At 42.9% G+C, this 21,645-nt stretch overlaps 2 protein-coding genes across 2 annotated transcripts in view; both read right to left on the bottom strand.

The window, feature by feature from the left end:
- Positions 1 to 227: 227 nt before the first annotated feature.
- polr1c (RNA polymerase I and III subunit C) lies at positions 228 to 10,091 on the bottom strand. Its single transcript, XM_085441479.1, has 9 exons — positions 9,820 to 10,091; positions 9,428 to 9,499; positions 8,507 to 8,614; positions 8,202 to 8,334; positions 7,538 to 7,669; positions 7,280 to 7,432; positions 4,638 to 4,787; positions 4,422 to 4,538; positions 228 to 627 (listed from the first exon to the last, which is right to left on the bottom strand). Exons 1-9 carry the CDS (start codon positions 9,889 to 9,891, stop codon positions 509 to 511), a joined length of 1,056 nt encoding a protein of 351 aa, XP_085297605.1. The 5' UTR covers positions 9,892 to 10,091; the 3' UTR covers positions 228 to 508.
- A 4,408-nt stretch (positions 10,092 to 14,499) lies between these two features.
- The window catches only part of LOC146685397 (uncharacterized), a 9,146-nt gene continuing 2,000 nt past the window's right edge, over positions 14,500 to 21,645 (bottom strand). The window contains exon 2 of the mRNA XM_085442180.1: positions 14,500 to 16,564. Within this exon, the coding sequence (XP_085298306.1) occupies positions 15,082 to 16,557 (1,476 nt within the window). The 5' untranslated portion in view covers positions 16,558 to 16,564 and the 3' untranslated portion in view covers positions 14,500 to 15,081. The remainder of the gene's footprint in view (positions 16,565 to 21,645) is intronic.

Here is a 21,645-nt window from a genome sequence, read left to right as displayed (position 1 = left end):
TGTGGTCTTCTGGACCTGTTGGCAGCGAGTTCCTTTTTTAACAATGAGTTTGGCATTCTTGCAGTGTTTTTCTCTCTAACTGAGAAGCTCGAAAACAAAATAGATCTCATGGTGGTCTCCTTCATTTGGACTGAAATCTCTTTGGATCTCATATTGTCAGTCAACTGTCCAATTTGGTTTTGAGTCTCTAACGATGGAGAACCGTGCATAAAAATAGCTGTAATTCCTAAACAGTTAATGCTATTTTATTTAGAAAAGATAAAAAAGTGGAAAGTACTCTGACAGTCAATAATATTAAGATGTTTGTCTTCAATTCAACATTTGTTTAATGGAAAGTATACAAAATACCAGACAAAGCTGTATATACATACTCAGATGATACCAACAAAACACCTGCATTTTGAAATTTCTGTGTACTCTTTATCAGTATAGAATATTTGAACACAGTCATTCCACTGACAGCATAGTAAGAACCGTCCGAGGTCTGACGGGCTGCTCAGTCATCCTTTCATTCCATAGCAGTCGAGTCCAGTTCATTGAGAAACCTCTGACATTTAGCCACGAGGACCTTAATCGCCTCTGTGACTAAGACGTCTGGAGGCAGGATCCCGGTGGATTCCACTGTAACTGTAAAAGAAAAAACATCCATGGGCTAAAATAGTGTAAAGACAGTGATGCACGTATTCACGTATAAGATTGACGAACTGTGCGCTCTGAACAACCACAGACTATACCGTGAGTGCAGCTTGTTTATCTTCACGGAGACGTGGCTAACCGAGCTAACGCCGCAGGCTAACGTAGACCTATGCGGTTTCACATCCGTGAGAGCCGATAGGGACACGCAGGCCAGCGGAAAAAGCAGAGGTGGGGGACTCATTGTCTACGTTAACAACAGATACTGTAACCCTGGACACGTCTCCGTTAAAGTTTCGGTATGCCGTCCGGACCTGGAGCTGCTAGCTGTTAGCTTGCGGCCATATTATCTACCTCGGGAGTTCAGTCATGTGATCTGTGTGTGTGTTTACATCCCTCCGAGGGCCGACGCAACAGCTGCCTGTGAGAAAATACACACAGTCACAGCAAGACTTCAGACACAAAACCCCGAGGCTTTCATTATTATATCTGGAGACTTTAACCATGCCACACTGGACTCTACTCTGGCTGCTTTTCACCAGTTTGTGAATTGTCCCACAAGGAGCAAAAGGACAATTGACCTACTGTATGCTAATGTGAGAGATGCATACAGAGCCACCCCCCTCCCCCCACTAGGGAAGTCAGACCACAACCTGGTTTACCTACAGCCACAATACACACCCCTCGTCCAAAGGCAGCCTGTCACAACGCGCTCCATCCGGAGATGGACCCCAGAAAAGGAGGATGCTCTGAGAGACTGCTATGACACCACAGACTGGGATGTGCTCCTGAGCCCACATGGTGAGGACATAGAGGGGGCGACACACTGTCTTACAGACTACCTCAACTTTTGTGTGGACACGGTCGCCCCTGCTAAGACGGTACGGTGTTATCCTAATAACAAACCGTGGGTAACACAGGAAGTCAAAGCTGTCCTCAACATGAAGAAGAAGGCTTTCAGGAGCAAAGTGAAGGAGGAGATGAAAGCAGCACAGCGGGAGGTGAAACGCTGCCTGAGGGAAGCAAAGGACACCTACAGGAGGAAGGTGGAGCAGAAGTTGGAGAGGAACAATATGAGGGAGGTCTGGAATGGTGTGAAAACCATCACAGGCCACAACACCAAGAAAAGCACAGTGGGGGGGACTGTGGAGAAGGCAAACGAACTCAACAACTTCTTCAACAGGTTTGACCAGCCCACAACCCCCCCACCCTCACCCTCACCTTCACTGCAGAGTCCTCTCCCCACTCTCCTGCCTCCCTCGCTTCCCCCCCTTCCTGACACCATGACACCCCCCTCCTCCAATCCCTCTCTCAGCAGCAAGACATCTCCCCCCCTCCCCTCTTCCCAAACATCTCCCAGTGTCACAGTGGATCAGGTCAGGAGACAACTGAGGAAGCTTCGCCCCAGAAAGGCAGCAGGCCCAGACAAGGTGTGTCCTAGGATGCTTAAGGCGTGTGCTGCTGAACTTGGGGAGCCGCTACAACGAGTCTTCAACCTCAGTCTGCGACTGGGGAGAGTGCCCGCCCTATGGAAGACATCCTGCATCGTCCCGGTCCCCAAAAGGAACCGGCCCAATGAGCTGAATGACTTCCGACCGGTGGCACTGACGTCACATCTTATGAAGACTCTAGAGCGGCTCTTCCTCAACCTCCTCCGACCACAGGTACAACATGCCCAGGACCCACTACAGTTTGCATACAAGGCGGGTGTCGGAGTGGAGGATGCCATCCTGTACCTCCTACACAGAGCCCACTCACACCTGGATGGGGGAAAAGGCACGGTCAGGATCCTGTTTCTTGACTTTTCCAGTGCCTTTAATACCATCCGGCCCTGTATGCTTCAGGAAAAACTGAACAGGATGGAGGTGGACCCCTGCCTGGTGGCTTGGATCTCCGACTACCTCACCGACAGACCACAGTACGTCAGGCTGAAGGACATCACGTCTGACACTGTGGTCAGCAGCACAGGAGCACCACAGGGAACTGTGCTGTCCCCTCTTCTCTTCACCCTGTACACCTCTGACTTCTGCTACAACTCTGAATTATGCCACATTCAGAAGTTTGCAGATGACACGGCCATCATGGGGTGTATCTGGGATGATCAGGAAGAGGAGTACAGAAGTCTGGTGAGGAACTTTGTCGCATGGAGTCACACAAACCACCTGCAACTCAACACCTGTGGGTGGACAATAAACTGGACTGGTCATGCAACACAGAGCACCTGTATAAAAAAGCCCAAAGCCGACTGTACTTCCTCAGGAGGCTGAGGTCTTTTAACATCTGCAGGAAGCTCCTGAGGATGTTTTACCAGTCGGTGGTTGCTGGAGTACTTTTCTATGCTGTGGTGTGCTGGGGGAGCAGCACAGCAAAGAGGGACTCATCCAGGCTGGAGAAACTGATCAGGAAGGCTAGCTCTGTGGTCGGCATGAAGCTGGACACTCTGGTGACAGTGGCAGAGAAAAGGACATTAAAGAAACTGCTGGACATTATGGACAATGCTGGGCATCCTCTGCACACGGCCATTAACAACCAGAAGAGTCTGTTCAGTGACAGGTTGCTTCTCCCAAAGACAAGAACTAACAGACTTAAAAACTCCTTTGTCCCACACGCCATCAGACTGTTTAACTCCTCTCTGGAGGGGAGAGGGAGGGGAAACAGGAGGACAAAGGAGGGAACAACTAAGCTGTAGTGCCTCTTCACCTCACTGTGCAATACCTTTTGTGCAATACTTTTTGTAAATAGTCAACAGTGCAATAGACTCAATACTTGAAATGTGCAATTCACTTGTATTTTTATTTTTATTCCTATTTATTCTATTTATCCCCTTTGTATATTTTATTTATATTTGTCTCTGTATTTATATATATATATATATATATATATATATATATATATATATATATATATATATATATATGTGTGTGTGTGTGTGTGTGTGTGTGTGTGTGTGTGTGTGTGTGTGTGTGTGTGTGTGTAACTTCGGTCGTTGCTGTGCTTTTTTGGAAGTCGAATTTCCCAGAGGAACCCACCCGAGGGATTAATAAAGTTCTATCCTATCCTATCCTATCCTTCAAAGTCTGTGCAAGTGTAGAAATTAGTGCTGTCCGCGTTAATCTTGTTAAAATGACGTTTACGCCATAACCGCATTAACGTGGCAAATCTCTGTTAGCAAGTTAGCGCGGATCACCGGCGCTAACGTGTTAACGAGCTAACCGTGCAGCCCCACGGGGTCCTGAGTTATCGCATTCAAAAGATTTTCAGAAAACTCGACCTCTGACCCCTGGCTTTAAGTTTGAGGTCACTGAACTCGTCTGAGGGTTTTAGTAGATGCACCTATGGTATCAATTTCACAACTCTAGGTGAGTAATGCAATCACAAACTTAAGTGTCCACGTCGCCCACCCAGTAGGGTGACTACAACAACCAATCAGCTTATTCTGGCCGAGGGGTAAACACCGAAAAGAACACCGACTAATAATCAGTACAGATATAGTTTAGCATACAAGTGAATGCGCATCTGTCCAACACCAAGACTCATTATCATTTATCATTTCAGGTATGGATTGACCCCTTGAATAAAGCAGCAGTGGTTTCACAGCATATAGACTTCAGATTCTTTGAATGCCGCGATCTCTCAAACTGACTCTGTTACAGACTGTGTGTGGAATAAACAAAGAGACAGGGCACTGATTCATGGTTTTAGGAGTGGCTAGGCCACTGTAAAAGGAATATTTGCATTTTTATCAGTGAGTTTGCATGGTGTCTTATAGCAGCTACACATGAACATACAGATGAAATGGTCTCGCACTCGTCCAAGCTTCACCACATTCTTCAGGTCACTGTGTCGGAGGACTTCCCGGCTGCATGTGTCCAGGCGACTGTTCACAACTTTGGCAACCTTTGTCCCTTAAATACACAAAAAATGTGATAACATTCGCAGCATCAGGTGACTGATTGCAGGTTAATACAATGTAACTTGTTGAATTTAAGTGAAGCCACTCTTACCATTAATATCTTCCAGGTCTATAACTCCTCGTGAGAAGCACTGTTTTAATCGCTCCGCCTTCTCTCCCTCCACCACCTCCAGGAGGGTGATCTCTGGGAGGAGGCGGTAACTCGCTGTGGCCACTGGGGAGAACTTGGCATGGTCTTTGCCTAAACACACAACAGAGGACACACTTTAGCATTAGGCAGCAGAAAATACTGTTTACAGACTATCCCGTTATTTGGACTGATAACATCCAAGTAGTATGTAAACTGCTGCATTCACTTCAGCACATCCTGAAAACATTCCACCCTTAGCTTGAGATGTTTTAGTAGTGCACCAGCCACATACCCAGGGTCACCTGTTAACTCACATTTCATCTTGTACTTGAACTCCCTGCAGCCAGAACGTGATATTATGGAAAAAGTCAGCCACTCCTGTACGCCACCATTTGGTGCACACACCTATCTAAAGCCCTACAAACACACACGCACACACATCTCACTGAAAGTCTCAAAACACAATGGACACATATGGAATTATGTAGTAAACAAAAAAGTGTGAAATAACTCAAAACATGTTTGATATTTTAGGTTCTTCAAAGCAGTCACCCTTTGCTTGGATTACTGCTTGTCACGCATTCCCTGAAATGCTTCTCTTGTCCTGAAGGAGTTCCCAGAGATGCTGAGCACTTGTTGGTCCTTTGGCCTTCACTCTGCGCTCCATCTCATCCCAAACCATCTCCATTGAGTTTAGGTAATTTTGAATAAATCCCCAACAGTGTCACCAGCAAAGCACCCCCCCACCATCACACCCCCTCTCCTCCATGCTTCAGTAGTATGAGGGTCCACACAGATGTCCGTTGGCCAGGCCTTTTTTTGTGACTGTATGTACTCATCTGCTGAGAATTTACATTACAACCCAACAACTATGAATTCAAAGAAATATAACAGGAATTACTATTCAGGAATCTGGCCTCCAGCTGCTCGTGTCGATGTCCACAGCAAAGTGTAATCCAGGCATTATAGCCGATTCAGTGTTGCCAATTAATGCATGTGCATACACATCTTTGGACTGTGGGAGGGAGCCAGCGTACCTTGAGAGAACCCACACACACAGGAAGAGCATGCAAACTGAGGACGGAGAGCCCCTGACCGAACAGTGGATTCAAACCCAGGAGTTTCAAACCCTAATGGGACCACGTGTATCCCAAACCAATAAAGTGTGACATGGAAGCACTTCAACATATAAAATGTTGTTAAATCAAAGATTGTTTAAAACACTATTGTATAATGTTACTGGAGCCAGATGTAACACATATATCCCAATGGTTTGTGTCGGACTGAGAAATTTCTTAATATCAGTTTGATGAAATTAATCTGAAGATGTTTCTAAGCTGCAGATTCTAAGTGTGTGCTTAGAAACCATCAAAGGTTGGATGGCCGACAACTTCCTCCAACCTAATGAAGAAAAGACTGAAGTCCTTGTATGTGCTCCAGACAGACATGTACCTGACATAATGAATGCTCTTGGTCCTCTTTCAACATTTGTGAAACCGTCTATCAGGAACCTCGGGGTAACCTTTGATTCTGCTCCTACCCTGGATGTCCACGTCAAATCTCTGGTTCGGTCCTGCTTCTATCATTTAAGAAGCATTTCTAAATTGAGCCCTACAGTGTCTCATACTGAACTGGAGATTGTTATTCATGCATTCATTTCATCACGATTGGACTACTGTAATTCACTGTTTACATGTCTAAACAAAAACTCCCTGGAGCGTCTGCAGATTGTCCAAAATGCTGCAGCAAGGCTTCTGACAAAACATCTAAATGGTAAATAAATGGCCTGTATTTATATAGCGCTTTTCTAGTCCCTAAGGACCCCAAAGCGCTTTACATATCCAGTCATCCACCCATTCACGCACACATTCACACACTGGTGATGGTAAGCTACATTGTAGCCACAGCCACCCTGGGGCGCACTGACAGAGGCGAGGCTGCCGGACACTGGCGCCACCAGGCCCTCTGACCACCACCAGTAGGCAACGGGTGAAGTACTCTCATGTAACACCGTTGCTTATACAGCTGCACTGGCTCCCTGTTGAATTCAGAGTCCACTTTAAGATTCTGGTTCTGACCTTTAAGGCTCTTCAAGAACAAGCACCAGCCTACATCATTGAACTTTTACAGCCCTATGTCCCTAGCAGGTCCCTGAGGTCTTGTGATCAGGGCCTACTTGTTATTCAGTATACAAGACTGAAAAGCAAGGGTGACAGAGCTTTTGCCACTGTGGCCGCCAGACTGTGGACTCTCTTCCTCAGAACTTAAGATCTGCAGACTCAGTGATTACTTTTAAAAAGCAGCTAAAAACATCTTTTTAAAATTGCATTTTGTTAACTTTTGACTGTTTTTTTCTTTTATACCTTGTGAAGCACTTTGTGATCTTTTATCTAGAAATGTGCTATATAAATAAAATTTTACTTACTTACTTACATGTTACATTACCTACTTACTGCAGTGTATTATGAGCATCTCTGTCCAGCCAATAGAAATAATGCATTGTTATTATAATGTAAATAATAATAATAATAATGCTCCTGTTTCTGTTTGCCTGTTTAGTGTCTCTATCTTCAGCACTGCAGCCGCTCAGAGACAAAGCTTACCAATTCCTTTGACACAGTGCATGACAATGTCCAGCTCTTGTCCCGGTCGTAGCTGAGCTATCAGAATGTCATCATGCACAGGCCCAATACAGCAGTCTGCAAACACGTCTGCCTGGTTCCCGATGGGGACCCACTTTATGTCCTTGGAATAAACTGTGAGCAGATAAAAGTGGACAGAGCAGATATCTGCAATTAGACAGGAATACTTTTTTTTTACTAGGATATCTGCACCATTTTGTGACACCTAAAAATACCCACCCATGTGGTTTAAGTACAGCTCTCGTGGGTCTGATGAGTCTTTGCTTGCTCTGGGATTCCTGCTGCACTTAATCTTCAGCTGCAGTTGAATTGTGTCTATTTCTGAACCCTCTTCCTCTGCAGACTCCTCCCCTAAAAAAACCAAAGCAGCATTTTAGACATGTTGCTTAACATGCTGCACATCATCACTGTTAAATCAAGTGCAGGAGACACTGGAAATTTGCAGCTCATGAAATTATAAAAAGTGATTATTTAGTCTTTCAGTCACAGCACAAACCTGCGGACAGATGGCTGACTCCACATTCACGTGGAGTCACAGCTTTTTCCCCACCAAGCACAGCTACAGGACGAGATGTGTTCTAAAGGTACTAATGCTCATAACGCATGAATGAACGAGGTAACTAGAACATGGCATAAGTAGGAAGCAGGCATGACCTCTCCGTCATATCTGTTTCAGATGCTCAGTACAACTGAGGTCAGGCTCATTGTCAAGTTTCAGTTTCTGCAGCACAGCAGGAAAACTGTCTTTATTCTTAGACTTATGACTAAGCAAGATGTTATCTAAACCGGCACTTTGTCACATGACAAGAAGATGACACAGTGGGATAAAATGAGCATTGGTGTCAACTGCCTTATGGGTGAGTGGTTCAATATGATGCTTTACCAGTGTTTCTGTACTCAAACAGACGAGGGTCAGCTTTGATGGGGATGAGGCCTAATCTGTGGGCCAGGACTTCGTCTTGGACAATGGAGGTATTACTATAGATGAACACCTTTTCTGTAGCCATAGTAGGCACCTAAAAAAAATTAAATAATAATTAGCAGCTTTCAAAATATATTTGCATAAAATGAATAAACTAAATGCCTAAATTCACAAAATGTACACGTTCTTCATCAACCAAAGTCCCTCACATAATGAAAGTTCAAGACCAGGTCTGAAACCGTAGTGACACAACAAAACAAGCTCACCTCTGCCAGTAAGATCCTTCTGAAGGCATTGGCAATGGCTGCATCAATCCCCACCATGTCGAACTCCATACTGTTTTCATCCAGATGCACGACATCGATTCTGAAGTTCTGCAAAGAAACAGGAGAGTTCCATTTCTATTTAGAATCGCACGCATTTGTTAAAGGCACAAGTCAAGCACTGGTCTTATTTAGCACGTTAGTCACTCTAGTCTGTACACATCTTTGTCCAAATACACATTCAATACTTTTTACTGGTGGACAGACAAATGTAAGGAAAAGGCAGGTGACTAACATAACCTAAAGGTGCTGCTGGCGTCGAATCAGGCCAGGAATGATGCTTAGAGTAATTATGACCCTGTGGTGTGTTAAAAGCAGTACTTTGGTTAAATGCTTTAAGTTACTACTGAACGGCTGCACTTCAGCCGCATCTCGATTACTTGATTAAAAATGAAATGTGGTGGTATGCATAGGTGAAATTACAAATCTGTTGCTGTGCAAACATTTAGGGGTGGCTGTAGCTCAGGTGGCAGAGCAGGTCAGCCACTAATCAGAAGGTCGGTGGTTCGATCCCAGGCTGCCTCCTGGCTGCATGCCAAATATCCTTGGGCAAGATACTAACCCCGTGTTTGCCTACTGGTGGTGGTCAGAGGGCCCGGTGGCGCCAGTGTCCAGCAGCCTCGCCTCCGTCAGTGCGCCCCAGGGCAGCTGTGGCTACAATGTAGCTGCCATCACCAGTGTGTGAATGGGTGGATGACTGGATGTAGTGTGAAGCGCTTTGGGGTCCTTAGGGACTAGAAAAGCGCTATACAAATGCAGGCCATTTATACACATTTTGGAAAAGCCATGTGAGATTTACAGAAGAAAACTGATGACATTCGTCCTCCCAGCGTTTACAGGGCCACCGCAGTGACAACATTTTACCTTTTGAAATTTCTCCACGTTCCAAGTGTCGTCATATCCGGGGTAGTTTCCAGGGAAATCCGTAGTATGAACCTAAGAGCAACAGATAAATAATGGCTGAGAGTAATAAGAGACAACAACAGCACACAGGTCCACAAGTATGATCAGACACATTCTGTCGGGGATACCTAGTTTGGCACGACACCGGCAGGTGATACTACTAGTGAATAATCAACGCAGAAACACATTCTGCTTTCACCTCCTTGTTGTATATTATAATAAGTGCTCATTAAGTAATATTAATGCAGTCCGTGTCAAACACGCGTATCAGTTAAAGCGTGTCAGTCAGAGCCTCACTACCCCACAGAGGACATGCTGTACGTCTCCAAATCCACGATCACAGCCGCACTTACATTCGTCACACCAAATTCTCCCAATATTACTCGATTCCGAATTTCTTCCACGTTCTCCATGCGGGCTGCCATTTTGCCGAGTGGGCGGGGAGTCTTTGGCTCCGCCCGCACCTCCTTTACGGTACAGTAGTGGTTCTCTCCTCTCCATCAGCAGCTGTATGAATCAGGGGGTTTCTCTCTAATATGCACGCGGAGAAATTTGGCTCTTATACGGGAGACAAGATCAAAATTGCAGCATCGGGTGTTTTTCACAGTATGCTCATATTGCAGTGTTCATGGACTTTGCGCCAGTTCACACTGAGTGATGAATAAAAACTGCAGTCATTCGTCAGTAGCACTCGGAGGCACTGTGTGGTTATCGGTGATGAATAATCAGTTCTTTGTGGTTGATATGGTGGTGATAGACGCAAAGGCCAACATCAAGCACTCAGCCTACGAAAAAGAACTCGGTGGGATAAACTGTGCATTGAGTAAAAGTCAGTCGTTTAAAAATGATCTAGTTTCAAGTCTTGATTTCCGCTTTAGTTTTTGGCGTCTCCCCCATCCTTATTTCATGATTTGGTTTGGTCCAGGTGCACGCGCTCCTAGCTGATGCTGAGCGCTAGAAGGGGGTGCTTGTTTTTGTCCTTTTATTCAACATGTAATTGGTGCAGGCAGACCCTTTTTAAAAATCACTTCATCTGACGACCTGCTGCCAGGCCAAACCTCTGGCTCAGCTGTCCGGCTCTGCGTATACACTCCTGAAATCTGAAGAAGTAGGTGAGATTTTTTGTGTTAAAAATGTGTCAGATTAATAATAAATAATAATAATAATACATTTTATTTAAATAGCGCCTTTCAAAGCACCCAAGGACACTGTACAACAGATAAAAACTGGAAATATACACAATGATAAAAATAGAAGATAAAGTTAAAACATACAGAAATTTAAGAATAGGCAATTTTAAACAGATGAGTTTAACACATTTTAGTTGCCTTTACCGTGTTAAATAATAATAATATATTAATATATGTATATATATATATATATATATGTATATATATATGTATATATGTATATATATATATATATATATATATATATATATATATATAGGATGAGACAAGGAACATCCAAGAATACATTGGGAAGATGGCCCCAACTGACCGAGTGCTCAGTGAATACCTCAGGCAGCAGAAACCCAAGAAAGAGGATGGAGACGAGGAACCATCATGGAAGGACAGGCCCCTGCACGGTATGTACCACCGGCAGATAGAGGAGGTGGCTGATATCCAGAAATCCTACCAGTGGCTGGACAAAGCTGGACTGAAAGACAGCACAGAGGCACTAATCATGGCAGCACAAGAACAAGCTCTGAGCACAAGATCCATAGAGGCTGGGGTCTATCACACCAGGCAAGACCCCAGGTGCAGGCTGTGTAAAGATGCCCCAGAGACAATCCAGCACATAACAGCAGGGTGCAAGATGCTAGCAGGCAAGGCATACATGGAACGCCATAACCAAGTGGCCGGCATAGTGTACAGGAACATCTGTGCTGAGTACAACCTGGAAGTCCCGAGGTCAAAATGGGAGATGCCCCCAAGGGTGGTGGAGAATGACCGAGCTAAGATCCTGTGGGACTTCCAGATACAGACGGACAAAATGGTGGTGGCTAACCAACCGGACATAGTGGTGGTAGACAAACAGAAGAAGGCGGCCGTAGTGATCGATGTAGCGGTTCCGAATGACAGCAATATCAGGAAGAAGGAACACGAGAAGCTGGAGAAATACCAAGGGCTCAGAGAAGAGCTCGAGAGGATGTGGAGGGTGAAGGTAACGGTGGTCCCCGTGGTAATCGGAGCACTAGGTGCGGTGACTCCCAAGCTAGGCGAGTGGCTCCAGCAGATCCCGGGAACAACATCGGAAATCTCTGTCCAGAAGAGCGCAGTCCTGGGAACAGCTAAGATACTGCGCAGGACCCTCAAGCTCCCAGGCCTCTGGTAGAGGACCCGAGCTTGAAGGATAAACCGCCCGCAGGGGCGTGCTGGGTGTTTTTTATATATATATAGTTTAATTATCATTAACAATATTAAAAAGTTAAATAAAATGGCTTGCACATGTCTCATCAATCTTACACAAAATCAAAAAAAAACAAAAACTATTTATCTCTGCAAAATATTGATCCATGTCTGCTCAGTGTTATATTTTTAGGGCCGGAGCCTTACACTATGGACCAGGGTTTTGACTTATCCAGGTAACATCAGGGTTAACCCTGGGTAAATTGCCATGGTAACCTGTTCTGGAGTAGGTTTGAAATCATTGCCTACTGACCAATCAATTCTCCAGAAAATAGTGTCACCATTCCATGTCTGACAGAGTATTAGGGGCACATTAAGTTAAACAAAAAGTGTTAATTTTCAGATTAAAGATGGAATTTTGAGATTAAACTTAAAATACTATTTTGAGAAAAAAGTTGAAATGTGGAGACTGCAGTTGTCATTTTAAGCCAGGGCTGTCGAACTGCAGGCCTCGAGGCCCGGTGCCCTGCAGGTTTTAGATAGCACCGTGGGTCACCACACCTGAATCAGATGATTAGTTCATTAACAGGCTTCTGGAGAAGTTCAAGAGGAGGTTGCTGAGGAGGTCATTTAGCCATTTAAATCAGCTGTGTTGGATCAAGGACACATCTAAAACCTGCAGGACACCGGCCCTCGAGGCCTTGAATTTGACTCCCCTGCTCTAGAAAATGCCATGCATAGACGTCGTCATCTATTGTATTGGGTCTTGTGATACAACATACATCGTGTTTATTGCTTGAGGGTGTAAACCATCATTATCCTTGCGTCTGTCCAATGCCAGGTATTTCATTTTGTACACAGTCGTGTGTTCTTCCTTCTGACCAGATGCAGCTTTCTGCAATCTTTTCAAAGCTCTTACAAAGAAATTATTTCCTTCTAACTAAAAACAATTCTGAAGTATGATCACAAACTCATGTACACAAAGCGTTTTCTAGAAGGCTTTAATCTCCACATTTCAACTTTACTCTCAAAATATTATTTTGAAGTTAATCTAGAAATTTTGAATCTAATCTCATAATGATCAATAATATATATTTTTTCTTAATGTGGTCCTAATATTCCTTTGTATCCCTCGGACCTCTGTGCTCAAACAGCAGGAGGGCCTGAAGTTTAATAATACCATGTAATGTCTTTATGTTTCCCTGGATCTGGATCCGGTCTTTTATCAGTTCCCAGAGTCAGAACCAGACACGGAGAAGCTGCATTCAGCTTTTATGCTCCTTATATCTGGAACAAACTCCCAGAAAGCCTCAGATCAGCTGAAACACTCAGTTTATTTAAATCCAGGTTGAAGACTCACCTGTTCTCAGCTGCATTTGAATAAAGCACCAAATCCACACTTTAAGCTTAAATTTCAAAACTTACATTTAACTACTGATTTTATCTACTGTTCTGATTTTATCTGTTTTGATTTTATATACTGTTTTGTTTGTTTGTTTGTTTGTTAATTAGTTAGTTAGGTTATTTGCTTGTTTTAATCTATTTTAAATCATGCTTTTTATTTGTTCTTGTTTCTAATGTCTCTGTAAAGCACTTTGAATCACCTTGTTGTTGAATTGTGCTATATAAACTTGCCTTGCCTTGCCTAAAGAGCATCTGCAACAAATAATAAATAATGTAGATTTTTAATGCAATGCTTTCTCTGTTAGCAGCAAACATTGCAATATTTTTATTGTTCTATAAGCTTTCATATCAGATCCTGAAACAGGACATCTGCTATGTACTTGCACAACTTCTATCAAATTTGCACTATGTTTGAATTGTGTTTTTATATGTAATCTTTACTCTTGAACCATAAACAGCAGAGTCTGTAGATAAAGAAGTAAAAACTAAAACTGTTGGGAACGTGTGTTATAGATTCTCGTGGAGTTTTTTGTTAATCGGTCACATTTATAGTTCACCTTGTAATCGGAAGGTTGCTGGTTCGAGCCCCGGCTCGGACAGTCTCGGTCGTTGTGTCCTTGGGCGAGACACTTCACCCGTTGCCTACTGGTGGTGGTCAGAGGGCCCGGTGGCGCCAGTGTCCAGCAGCCTCGCCTCTGTCAGTGCGCCCCAGGGTGGCTGTGGCTACAATGTAGCTGCCATCACCAGTGTGTGAATGTGTGTGTGAATGGGTGGATGACTGGATGTAGTGTGAAGCGCTTTGGGGTCCTTAGGGACTAGTAAAGCGCTGTACAAATACAGGCCATTTACCATTTTACTTTGATCTGTGACAAACTGACGTGATTTCCACATCTCCTTTATCAGGTTGTGGGACTGTATTTAAATTAATTAAAATCTTATTGTGTATTGTATCCTTTTTACAAAAGTGTTGCATTTTATTGGTATATGCTTTTGATCTTCACAATTTTTTCTTTTTTTTTATAAATCACAGTTTGATAACATCTCTGAGAAGGTGGCACTCATAGGGATCATTTTCTGTAGAAGGGTCATATGATGTGAACTCGCAGGGGAAACGCTGGGTTAACTTGATGAGTTGATAACCTTCACTCACTGTGTTTTACACACCACTGTGCAGTTAATCGTGAGTTATTATTATATTAAGATATGGGGAACTTCAGGCATTTTTCATTCATGAAACACTCTTAATAAAAGGTAGAGATTCAGTTCAACAGCTAGAACTAGATTAGATGAAAACATTGACAATTTTAATGACCAATAAAAATGCAGCATTAAAGAGGTGAAACGTGGAAGTTTTAGCAGTTTCCCAGAGAACTGTCATGGAGTCTGTTAACTCCAAAAGAATGAATGTTATTTAGACGTTGGTACTGTACTGTTTGTGCAAAACTGGCAGTGAAAAGAGATGTTGACTGAGCTAAACACCAATTTAATTAACAGTAATAGTGCACAGAAGCATATTATGGACTACTGATGAATGATGTCTGCATCCACTGAGAGAGAAATAGAATATGTCCCTGGGTAATATTTCACTGAGAAATGATGGAACAAAAATTTGTTGTTTTTTGTTTTATTTCTTTTTAACATTTTCTTTGTCATAGTGATCTTTAATCATTATCAGGCTTTCATAATCTTTACAATATTTGAATAAGGATCACTTTCTGAAAAGTTTTTCCATTCAATTTGGTATAGAGGTTTGTCTTATAAGAATGCAGTATCATCCAGACATTTGAGGTTGACGCTATGAGCAGACCTTGTGGCTACTAAGCACAGTGTTCAGGTCCTGTTCATCTGTCAGGTGCTCAGTTAATCAACAGCTGCAGAGCTGCAACTGCAGCAAGCCGGAGATTGGAGGTAGCCCATCATCCTTCTTTTTCTGTAACAGCCAGCATTCCTGACTTGCTGGGAGGGGTTGGGGTTTTGCTGTGAGAGCTTGGCCGCACGGTTTGCTGTCTCCTTGATCTGCAGCTCAAGGTGTTTCTGGATGGCGAGACCCAGCTCCTCAGGGTCCACGGAGGCCCCATAGACCTCCCATGTCATCCCTTCTGCATCCCACTTCACTTCCTTGACTGGGGACTTAGGTGCACCACTTGCTTTTTTGTCTCTGTCGCTGTCAGTCTGGCTAGAAGACATCTTACTCTTGTTAGCTTCTGCCAGATAGATCTGAGGGAACACATGAGAACCGGTGGTCTGATTTGTCTGCACCCCGATATCTCTCAGAACTTTTTGGGCTGTCATAGTTCCCATGTCACGCGTTGTGATTCTTTCTTGGCCAGTTGTCGTACTGCACCAGTCATCTTTACCTAAGTGTTTTTGGGAGCATTGTGGGCCAGTACCAGGTGGCAGTGAACTAATCCAGGAGCAGCTCAGATTGCAGCAACGCAGCAAATGTTTGGCATCTAAGCCAGTCTCACTAACAGAGGAGAAGAGGCGAGGCAGTGTAAGGTGGTTTCCTGCTGAAGAAGGTGGTACTGGAGGCTGGATACTGGAGTCTGCCAGACGTGGCAGCATCTGCGAGGGGGCTGGAATAGGCTGAGGATGGCAGTAGGCAGCAAACGTATCCTCAAAATTGGCATGGTGGATATAGGAGCTGCAACAGTGTGGCTTGTCACATTTAGTGGAAAGAGGGCCGCCTTCTCCTTGACACTGCGCTTTGATATCTGCGTCATCAGATGAGATACAGAGACCTCTCCTCTGAGGATGCTGTAAGCTACAGTCTCCACTGCAAATAGTGGTAACAGTGTTGCACTGATGTAGCTGCATGGGCTGCTTGCAAGCCATCATGGAGTGAGTCTCAGCCTCTTGGACGCTTGCATCTCTGCTGTGGAAAGCAATTTCAGTTTTCGCCAAAGGCAAAGTGTCCGAGTGACTCCTGTGAACAATCAGGGTGGCCAGCTTCACATTCTGCTCTGTTCTGATGGTCTCAGGATAATTAGTGTTTGTATTCACAACTATCTCATCATTGTCTGAAAGTGTTTCTGTCACAACTGGACGAAGTGGGTGATTTGAAGCCATGATGAGCGGGAAGTGTTCAGATGGGCTTTGTTGGTGTTTAGCGGTTTCTGTTGCAGTAGGAGTTGAATGACATTGTTCTTCACAGATTTCACTGGGGGATTTCTCCTGGCAGTTGTAACATGGTCGTTGAGGCAGTCCAGAGGGTGATGTTACTTGTGTAGGTGTCTCTGTGGTGTCAAAGACGGACTGGTTGGAAAAAATAGGCTGCAGTGGAATAGTTCCTCCCATTGGATGCAGCTCTGACATGGGACGCCCTGCCTCTGCCATGGAAGGCCTTTAGGAAGAAATACAACATATTGTGTAGGTGACAGCACAGATACAACAGAGCAGAAAACAGAATAATAAATGCATACTTTAATACTGCATTCATTATTTAATTCAATAGAAATACTAATACTTATTTGTTCACAATAGTGAATTGTGATGTATTTTCCAGCTGACAAGATGAATTTATTGTAATCATTTGCAAAAAATAAGCACAGTCCACAAATGACTGTTTTTAAAATAGCTACAGTGCTACATGGTGCTGTAGTAACATAAATCATTACAAATTTTCAGTGTTTACCCAATTTTTAATAAACCACCATGGACTTGTACACTAGAAGGACAGTGCATATGTTGAACAAAGTTGAAGACGGAGCTGCAAACAGGAGGAAACGAGGAAGACCACAAAAAAGATCCATGGCTGTAGTGAAGGAGGACATGCAAACGGTTGGTGTGCCAGAGAAGAATGGTAAGGATAGGGTGAAAGGAAGGCAGATGACCTGCTGTGGTGACCGTTCTAAGGCTTGCACATGCTATGCTCATTGTGAGCAATCCTTTAACCTCCAACCTGCCACCAGCTAAAGGTTTTTCCAATGTTTCTTTAAACTACTGTAAATCTTGAACAGTTTGTACAATCTTAAAAATTCCAATGGTTTCTGAAAGGAGCGACTCAGTGCTTTTCATTCATTAAGTCATTAAGGTAATCACAAGCACAGCGCCACAGCAGCATCAGGAAGATGAAGGTCGAAAGAGAGTGCGAAGGAGTTATACAGAAAACTGACATTATGTTTGACATTTTGTTTTTGCTGTGTTTTTCATGTTTCGTGCCAAGTTTTTTGTATTTTTGTTATTTTAAATTTTACTTATCACCTATCAGCAAACGTGCACTGCCCAGCCTTCTTCCAGCACCTGAAAAAGCAGGGATTTGAGGCTTGTAGAACAGTGCAGAGTGGGTTGATTATCCACTCGGGAAAATGTGCAGAGATGTTTTAGGGTTAGGGTTAAGTTAAAAAGGAGCACACAGAACCAGGCTGAATAACAACAACCCACATTCATCAAGAATCTAATATGGGATCATATTGGTGACAGCACTTGGAACCATAAGGCAACAGGAAATAAACTAGACTCTGCCTGTGACTCACTCTTTCTCCTTCCATCTCCTCTGATCCATCACTCTCCACTTGCTGTCCATCTGACAACAAGGCACAATTTGCTATTGCACTGATCTATTACTTAATTATCCACACTTAAACTCGTTTCACCTAATCCATGATAAAGTAATGACAGAAGAATGTTATAGAACCAAAGCACTGCAGTTGTGTTTATTATTGTTTTTATAGTTGAGTAATAACTTAAAAAAATCTATACACAAACACACACACGGACATACAGTGAGATTTTATACGTTCTCCACAATACTGTATATACTATGGCCACAATAAAAACTGATCCACAATCTTTTCCTTATTATTTATTCCTAGTGATATAATAATAATAATAATAATAATAGCAAAAAAAATTAAGTCATACATATAAAATAATGTATTTATGATAATTCAGTTTGTTTGACTATTCACTCTGTGCAGGCAGAAAACTTATTAAATGTTTAAACTGTAGAAATAGAATCATTTTGCTGCTGTAAAATCAGCATTTTGTCATATTTGAAATATAAATCTAATATATTCTGTTTCTTAATTATTTTCTTTAAAACAGAATCTGTGTGTGTGTTCTTACTATCATAATTATAATGCACATTAGATGCTTATTAGATGCCCCGCGACTATGTGCTCCACAAATTATTTATGACCAGTGTTGGGTGTAACGCGTTACTGTAATTAAGTTACTTTTCCACTGAAAGAGTAGAGTAACTGATTACTGTTCATTTTTAGGTATTTCAATTACAGTTACTTACAATGTACTTGCGTTACATGGTAAAATAATTAAACTGGCTGAATATTTCATTTCAATCATTTGTCTTCTAAACGTAGAAGTAAACTCTGCCGCTTTAACATGGCTGTAGTGCAGCTGCGCGTCATTTCACACCGGTTTGCTGCACAGTCGTTTTCTACAGCGGAAGCTGTCGGACTGAAGCGAGTGGCTGTTTTTTGAGGTGGACATATTCCCGTCTCTTCACTTTTCTGAAACGAGCAGACAAGAACATTACAGTAATATGTAAAAACTATGGGGTGCTGTTCATAGCACGAGTCATCTACTGAAGCGCCTGACACGGAGCATAGACGAACACTTCTGAGCGATCCTTGTTCATCATCCATGGATAACACCGCGGCAACTCCCGCTAGGCAGCAAAACCTGATTTTACTTCAGCAGCGCAGAAAGCGTCTGAAGGTGAGCTTAAAAACGACTGCAGGCTACACTGTGGAAGAGATGCTGCCGCTGCGTACTGCAGAGTCTCCGTCTTTATTCATTATTTAAAGAGTTTAATTTCTATCGTCTGCCACTCGAGGTTTAGAGGGATTCTAAGAAGTATTTGGTTAAATTACTTATTTAGTAATTAAGTTACTTTTCTGACACAGTAATTAGATAAGTATTTAAAATACAATATTGACTAAGTAATTAGTAATGAATTACTTTTTTAAAGTAACTTACCCAACACTGGTTATAACTATAGAATAAATAGTGTTTCTCGCTCATTTCTCATATCTAGTGGTATTTTCACATACAAGCTTGGAATATTTCCTCATTAGAGAAATTAGTTTTCATCCCCTAAAGCTAGACTTGGTAACCTGGGAGGGATTGCCAAGGCAACTGCCTCTGGCCACTTTTGCCACTGCCTGCCACAAAGTAATAGACCACCCCAAATCTTCCTTAGATTAGATCCACAAGGCAGGCTCCCAGTATTTCTGCTCTGTGTGAGGTTACTTGGTTATATTATCTCCATAACGGTCATCTGATGAGAACCATTCATCAATCCAGCCACCTTTCAGAAAAGCTATTTTCTGCTGCTTGACCAGCAAACTGACAGCTTCACTTTCACACTCAGCTCTCGCTTCACTACAGTGTAGAGCCTGATCATCGAGCTCCCTCCCTAGAACCGGCTCCAGGATAGGGCCTCATCCTCCCTTTAACCCTAACCAGTTGCAGCAGATGGCCACCGATTCTTAAGTCTGGTTCTGCCTGATGTTTCTTCCTGTGAAAAGCAAGGGGGGTCATCTGACTGTTGGACGTTTTTCTGTTTTCACGCAATTATTGTGCGACCTTTCCCCCCTTAAATAGTTTAGAAATTCAATTCAGTTTAATTGAATAAACCCTATTTGGGCAGGATAGACTGGTCCCTTGATTCAATTCTTTTTATAGGTGTCGGGTGAAGCACTCCGTCTTATCCAGGACACAGAACTGTAAAATAATCACTTTAGGGCTAAAAAAATGTTGAATAAACAGAAAGCGTATTAACACTGGCACCTTGAATGTCTTTCCAAGTCATTCCAGCCAACTTTCACCCTTGAGTATAGAGCAATAAATAATATAAAACCATAAATTTTGTTTGTACACACCCAGTCAAAAGTTTGGACACACCTTCCTGTTTAATAGTTCTTGACTTTCAATACTTGTGAGCCTGTCAGGGTTCATTGGTGGAATTTCTTGCCTTCTTAATGGAGTCGGGACCATGAGTTGTGTTGTGTAGAAGTCAGTAAACAGCTGACAGCCCTATTTGACGGTTGTTAGAATTAATATTTTGGCAAGAACTGCAAAAACCATCAAGTGCTATGAAGAAACCGACTCACACAAGGACGCCCCGGGAATGGAAGAGCAAGAGTCACCTCTGCTGCTGAGGATAATTCATACGAGTCACCAGCCTTTGTGTTTAGTTGGACCTTCATTTATTTTTCAACAGCACAATGACCCCAAACACAACTCCAGGCTGTGTGAGGGCTATTTTTCCAACAAGGAGAGTGGAGTGCTGCGGCAGATGGCTTGGCCTCCACAGTCACCTGACATAAACTTAGTAGAGATGGTTTGGGATGAGATGGAGCGCAGAGTGAAGGCAAAAGGACCAACAAGTGCTCAGCATCTCTGAAGTCCTTCAAGACTGCTGGAAAACCATTTCAGGTGACGACCTCATGAAGCTCATGGAGAGAAGGCCATTGAATGAGAAGGCGTGTCCACATTTTTGACTTGTAGTGTAAATCTACTGGTGATGGATACACCAAGAGGGTTGTCTTTTATCTCTTATTGTTCTCCACATATAGGTTCAGAAAGGTTTGGTGTTTGAAGGCAAATTCATAATAATAAAAACCGTAAAAAACGAATAAAAACCGGAGAATTTGTCCTTGGTTACTTCCTGCCTCTGCTTTCATCCTTTCTCTCTATCCAAAGACCTGCGGCATTCAGCTCTGTGCAAGGTGAGCCTCTTCATTAGTTTATGGTGGTGTTTTTAATTTGTTATATTGTACATCTTGTTGAGGGAGTTCATGTTCTGCTGCTATTTGTGGATGATATCTACTCTGCAGTGCATGGTATCTGTACAGATCTGTGAGAATTCTCCAGATCAATGTAACGTGAAAGCCCTCGTATCCATATTTATGCAAACATATGGAACATTTAAAGGACACATGCATAATCACTCTATCATTCAGCTAAATAGCTGTTGTTTTTTTAAAATAGGAGTTTTCTACTCTGCTGGAGGACTCGAGGCACTTTATGGAGCCTGCTTCGTTCTCCCATTCATATAAACATTTTTCTACACCTGCTTTCTATCCAACATTAACACTGATGAACACATTGGAGAACAACATGGAGGTCATATTGTTTTGTATTATTATAGAATTTGGCAATCAACTTTGCCTGTATAAAAGTCACTGCACACCACTGAGATTCAGACATTTCAAGCACGTCCTCTGTAGCTGTTACAGGCTCAACTTCACTGGCTCTTTGCCGCTTACACAAAATCAAGGTGTAAGGTGAGGTTACAATGCTAGTGAACGACAACCCCATTTTTATTCCACTTCTATACTTCTTTTTAACTCACTATTCTTCCTTAAATAGTGAACTATTATTTTAAAATAGTAGCAGCTTTATTTTTGTCTCAGTAATAGCTGACTGGATCTCTTTAATATGAGAACATGTTTTTTT

This window comes from Copadichromis virginalis, linkage group LG19, assembly GCF_057382275.1.
Source record: "Copadichromis virginalis isolate Kocher_CV1m ecotype Utaka linkage group LG19, C_Virginalis_male_GT1.1, whole genome shotgun sequence".
Lineage (NCBI taxonomy): Eukaryota > Metazoa > Chordata > Actinopteri > Cichliformes > Cichlidae > Copadichromis > Copadichromis virginalis.
The sequence above is the reverse complement of the archived record's forward strand: the minus strand, read 5'-3'. Positions and strand labels throughout refer to the sequence as shown.